Source organism: Buceros rhinoceros, unplaced genomic scaffold (genome assembly GCF_000710305.1).
Source record: "Buceros rhinoceros silvestris isolate BGI_N320 unplaced genomic scaffold, ASM71030v1 scaffold22496, whole genome shotgun sequence".
Classification (NCBI taxonomy): Eukaryota; Metazoa; Chordata; class Aves; order Bucerotiformes; family Bucerotidae; genus Buceros; species Buceros rhinoceros.
The window spans coordinates 5,731-11,947 of NW_010417269.1; the positions used below are offsets into that span (position 1 = coordinate 5,731).

At 47.1% G+C, this 6,217-nt stretch overlaps 1 protein-coding gene across 1 annotated transcript in view; it reads right to left on the reverse strand.

Moving 5' to 3' along the window:
* Nucleotides 1-4,925: 4,925 nt before the first annotated feature.
* The window catches only part of MIER1 (mesoderm induction early response 1, transcriptional regulator), a 19,618-nt gene continuing 18,326 nt past the window's right edge, over nucleotides 4,926-6,217 (reverse strand). Inside the window, exon 12 of the mRNA XM_010138156.1 lies at nucleotides 4,926-5,239. Within this exon, the coding sequence (XP_010136458.1) occupies nucleotides 4,926-5,239 (314 nt within the window). The remainder of the gene's footprint in view (nucleotides 5,240-6,217) is intronic.

The following is a 6,217-nucleotide window of genomic DNA, read 5'->3' on the forward strand; positions in this document are numbered from 1 at the left end:
TTCTGTCCCGGTGCTGGTGAAGGTGTGGAGTGAGTCTGCCAGCCCCTGCGCTGCGCAAACCCTGTCCCCGGAGTCATTCACGCTGGAGTGAGGCCTCTGTACTGGAGCCAGGGTCTTCCCTTCTTCCCTGCAGAGGGGCTCCCTTCGGGGTGGTGGGATGCTGGAGGGGGAGTGCTGTGGTTACTTGATTTATAGGGCAGCACCGAGGGCTGAATTGGTGCATCCCGGAGTGAGGAGCCATCCTTCGGGGGGCTCCTCCATGCAGTTTGGAAAGAGAGGAACAATCCCCCAATGGTTTTTATTGCTTCCTACCTGCCAGTAAGACCTCAGCTTTGCCCTCAGCTGCAGAGCTCTTCTTTCTCGTAAGTTGACAACTGCTTCTGGCTGTGCAGAACACCCAGAGCTACTCCCCCAGCAGCTCCCGGGGGTGTCACTGGTTCCCAGTGCTGGGCCCAGCAGCCCCCTCCCCTGTGCCGCGCCATCCCTGAGCCAGGCCAGCACGTTCCTCCTGCTTCCTTCAACACAAATATCTGCAAATCACTTTTTTTTTTTTGCCGCATTTGCTCGTACCTTTGCTGTGCTGAGGCATTCACCATCAGGATGTTGATGCTTGTCCCAAGTTTTGATTTGTATTTTCGAATCTACTGGTTAGATTTGTGGTTTTTGCCACATTTGCTCGTACCTTTGCTGTGCTGAGGCATTCACCATCAGGATGTTGATGCTTGTCCCAAGTTTTGATTTGTATTTTCGAATCTACTGGTTAGATTTGTGGTCCGAATGGTAAAGTGTTTTTAAAACTTGTTTAGCTTGTGACTCGGCACAGGCCAGGGCCTGATGGTGGTGTGTGCCCTGGGAGAGCCAGCAGCGCTCCCACAGCAGTATTTTATTATATTAACCGACTAAGGCCTTTTCTATATAGAACCTATTTACAAAAGCACCATTTTAGTGACCCAGAGGGCGATGTTTTTATGTGAATGTATGGCTTTCTATGTCAGCCAGCGAGGAGAGCAAGGAGAATTTTATGTGCCAATGTATTTTTGTACCGCTTCGAATAAACCAATGACCTTCCCTGCTCCTGCCCCACCTGCCTTCGCCGTAACAGCAAAGGGTGGGGGAGAGGGGATGGAGCTGAAATGTTGGAATGGCTTGGGTGTCCTCTGGCGTGGGTGTGGAGGAAGGGGGTGAGGGAGGGCTCCTGCGTTTTCAGCATTAAATGGTCTTTGAGGACAAGAGAAGTATCTAATGGGAAAAAACCCACCAAACTTGCTCTTTTCCTTTCTCCTTCACGTTAAAGCATTTAGGGGAGGGTGTGTTCACTTAAACCAGGATTTTCCACCTTCAGCTGCTCCAGACACTGTGGTGGAGGGTCAAGAACAGACACCTGAGTTAACCTGTATGGGTTTTTTTCTAAAGCATCTTCAAAATTTGAATAAGGCCAGTGAATCGGGCAGAAACTTTCTGCCTCGGCAGAGAAACACAAATTGCTCAGTCTAGGGACCGGTTTGAGATGCCCAAGGGCACAGTTTAAACTGGGGCTCACTCCAAGGAGGCATTTTCCAGACCTGCATCAGATAGGAGTTGTTGAGTTTTGTCGTATTTTCTCTCCTTTCTACCCAAAAACCAAACTCTGTCTGGGTTTTGCTTCAGCCACTCCAGCCCCCTGATCACATCAGGTGGGAGGTTTGGCTGCCCCGCTCTTATTTTGGTTTAAATCCTCAATGCCACCACTTCAGCCACCTTGTCGGTTTTAACTGGCAGGTACCACCAGCCCCAATCCATCGCGATTGACGTTAAAGCGTAGGGCAAAGCCCCTCAGAGCGATGCCCAGCTCTCACCTACCGCTGCCCTGGGAAAGGGTGATGCGAAAAGGCTGTGAGGGGAGGGAAAAGAACAGCTCACAGTTGAAGCAGAAAAGGGGGGGTTGTTTCTGGCAGGAATGGAGTACCCACCCTGTGGTGACACCGGGATGGGGTTTTCACAGCTGGTCTCCGAGTTTTGAACAAAACGACTGAGGAAACTTTTCTGCAGACAGTATGTTTAAAAAAATATTTTAATAAGCCGTTTTGGAATGGCAGACAGGGAGAGGGGTAAGAGAAGGGAGTTACTAACAGTGCAAAATTACTGTGTGTGGAACAACATCTCAAACTCATTTGTTCATTGTGTGTGTGTGTGTGTGGTGGTTTTTCCGTATCCCAGTTTTCATCCTTTAGAAGGCCCAGCACAGAGTCTGGGTTCTCTGCTCAGGCTGCAGTCCTGAAGCAGCACTCCATGAATCCAGGACCCCCGCACCCCAGCTGAACCCACCGCAAGAAACATACCCGAGTGTCACGGGTGCATTAGGATCTGTCCAACGCAGTTTGGACATGTGGTCAGAGCCTTGCGGGCTCCAACCTGCGCTGGAGGCTTTTGAAATGAAACCAAAGTTACTCTAGTTCTAGCAGTTTAAATAGCTTTAGTAGTGCAATGACTTATCAAGGGATAGTGGCTGCATTTCCAAGGACATGAACATAGTATTGTATAAAACACCAGCATAAACAAAACGTAAATGGTAATTAAATATTCGTAACATCTAGCTGAGCATTACAGAGCTGTTGGGTAGGGAATGGAATGTCAGGTCTCCTCTACGTATCACCAAAAAAAAAAAGGTAAGATTAAAAAAAAAAAACAACAAAGTATCATTCCTGAAAATATACACCGTGCTGTATTTCTCACACAAGCCTGAGACAAGCGACTTCGAAACTCTCCTATCTGTTTGTGGAATTATTTCCAACTTGCAAACAACAAAAAAGCAGAAAAATAAAACTGAAAACAGGACTCTAGGGGCAGAGACTCCTAGAAGTGCTGTACTCCCTGCAGGCTGCAACCATCTCGGGACCATATCCAGGCCAAGGCTTTGAGACTTTGGGTTGAGTTAGTTAATAAACCACATCATTACAAAATTAACAGCAACCTCTTACTAAACCAATCAATTAATTGCTTGCTGCGGGCGGTCCGTTAACGAGCCTGGCCGAGGTGCCTCTCCACTGCTGGCTCATTCTAGCGGACGTCAGCTCCTGCTTGTCGCTCAACCAGGCGGGACGGGTCACTCGCAACATCAGGAGCCAGAGGGTTTGGCTCAGTAATGACCATCGAGTCCAAGCGCACGCAGTTGAAGAGGAAAACAAACCAAAACAAACCCTTCGCTTTGGGGTTTTAAGTTGAAACATTGGTTTCAAACCGTGGGACATTTAAAACTGGAGTCGTAGAAACTCATAAACTATATGAAAATAACCAGTCAGGAATTACCAGCACTCCTGTAAGTGGCAGGAGGAGATAAGAGTATGAATGATACACCTGAACAACCTTCTGTATTTTTACTAGAGAAGATGTGTAGCTGTGGCTTAAAAAAAAAAAAAACAAAACCCCAAACAAAACATGGGTGTTAAATTTCATGGCTGTAAACCCTACGCCGACAGCTTTCAGAGGATGCCAGTGGGTCGGTGAGCATCACCCCTCCACAGGCACTGAGGAAGAGCTTTCACTGCTCCCCTTCAATCTTAAATTAAGGTAGTTATCTGTACCTCCTCTCGCTTCTGCCCGGGGAATCTGAACGGATCTACCTGTACACACTGCGTGTACATGACAGTTCTGCTCCCCCTGAAACAGCCACCCACAGAAGCTGCCCGAGGTCCCAGCGGATCAAGCTCAGGCACCACCTTACTGGCTGCTGCTCCTTTCTGACCTGACCCGTTTCCTGCGCTCAGCAATACATAGAATATGACAGGTAAGACTGAAAGTAACTCTGTGGAGAAGCCAACGCCTGATCCTGGTGGACACGGTTTAGTGAACTTAAGCAGCTGAAATTATTCTGAGCTCAAAATAAAATGAGAAAATGGATAATGAGAGCAAGAAAATTTGTGCAGCTCAAGCATCGTGCTTAACAAACGTTCAGCATCACTATTTGCCATAAAGCAGAAGAAAGAAAAATCATGTGTTCAAAATCAAAGGACTTCTATCCATTCTGGGTGTTCACTGTTTACTGGTTTTCGTTGGTGACTGAAGCATTTTTTAAGTCAATTGGTTTTGGTCTGGGGTTGCTTTTTTTGTTGGTTATTTTTTTTAGAAAAGATTTCAGCAAAATAAAACGAAGCTGACATTAGACTCAGGATATCAACTCTCTCATAAAAGTTTACCAACTGTACAAGTTAAGAAAATTATACAAGCTTTTGTTTTAAGAAAGGACAGTTCAGTCAAGACATTAAGTACTGTAAAAATCTTTCAAAGGCTACAAAGAAATCTGGAAAAATACAGAATGTATTTCTTTAGCCCAGATAAAGAATATGGAAAGACATCATTGATGTCAACAATTTTACATACACAAACCTGACCTGGTTTATTTAGTTACCTTTTAAAACTTCTATATATAAAAATAGTTGTGCTCATAACTTTCAGGATTCATGAGGGTTCCTTAGCAACAGGGTGACACGTTTGCTGGCGGGAGCGGGAGTCTCTGCGCCTGCTCTGACGCCGGCCTTGACGTTCCACGTTTTGTTTTTGCTTCCTGCAGCACTTGAACCAGCCCCTGCTGCCAACAGGAGGCTTTGTTCGCTCACACAGCGCTTCAACGCTGTCTGACGCACAGAAGGGTCTTCAAGGTGTCAGGCTGGGAGGATTTTTGCAGAAACTCATTGATTTGTTTCTCAAACATTTTAAAGAGCTTTAAGAGTTCCCAGAACTACAGACAGCTGCCAGCTCTGAGGAACGGCGTATTCTACTGCTTTTCAGCACTGAAAAACACGATTGGATCTTCAGAGCCAACTAGAAGGTATTAGAAAAAAAATCTCAGCAGATTGTTTGACGAACTGGATTTTGTAAGGTAACCCATCAACCCTGAAAATTTCAGACACCCAAAATTTACTCCACGGAATAAAATCAGCTCCTAGTATTCAGTCATCTTCTTCGAGCTTGCCATGTGAGTTTGCTTCTTGGATGAACTCTGAAGAACCCGGACTCTCTTTTCCACTGCTGTTAATTCTTCTTCTTTTTAGAGGTCTTTCACTTTTTTCTTCAAAATCATTTTCATTTCTTGAAGCCGAATGAGCGAGTTTTGACTCAAGGGCAAGGTTTTCAGTTTCATACCCGTTGGTATCCAGATCTGAGTGAGGTGTTTTCTTGCCACTGGTAGGTCCATTTACGTGCAATCCTTCCATTTTTGCTTCGTCTTTACTGGGTACCTCACCAGGCCCATTAGCAGACACCCCTGTGTTACAGAGACATTCCGTAAGACAGAGAATCGACGTATACCAGGTACAGAACACCCTGTGCTGGCGCAGCAAAGCATAAGTTTCACAAGACCTGTTTAACTAAAAAGCCAATACGGTTCTTTATATTCTTGCTGCGTGATGAACGAGTGATTTATCTGCACACAAGTGACAGACTTACGAGGAGCAACTGAGGGACCTGGGGGTTTGAGCCTGGAGCAAAGGAGGTTCCAGGGAGACCTTCTGGCTCTGACAACTCCCTGACAGGAGGCTGGAGCGAGGTGGGGGTTGGTCTCTGCTCCCATGTGACAAGTAACAGGACAAGAGGAACTGGCCTTAAGTTGCACCAGGGGAGACCTAGGTTGGATATCAGGAAGAACTTCTTTACAGAGAGGGTTGTGAAGCACTGGAACAGGCTGCCCAGGGCGGTGGTGGAGTCCCCATCCCTGGAGGGGTTTAACAGACCCTGGCAGTGCTGGGGGAACGGGGGGACTCGATCTTAAAGGTCTCTCCAAACCGATGATTCTATGGTTCCGTGACTTCACCATGATGGAGTTTACAGAAGCCCTTACAAACAACAGCATGCAAGAAAAAGGCCCTGGAATCCCACCAGCTGCAGGCAGACTGTCCTCACCTGGCAGTTTGTGTAGCTTCCACTCAATTTTCACCACCCAATTCAGCCCCCGAGCTCCTCCCTCCTCTGGCACTGCTTTCCCTCCAGCCCCTTCGGAACAGCTGGCTCTTGCTTTTCAGGCTTTTTTCCTTCACGAGGGAGCATGCCCTGGCTCATCTCCAATTCTAACCGCCCTTCAGTGCCCCACAGCTGGTGAGAAGCGTTAACAGTGCTCCCGGGACAAGCACCGGAGAAGCTGAACAACAGCCCAGTTCCCATCTTGGATGGTTAAAACATCCCGCATGGGACTCTGAGCTCAGAGTCAGCACTGCACAACTAGGCCAGCATGGGGAAGAGAGGATTA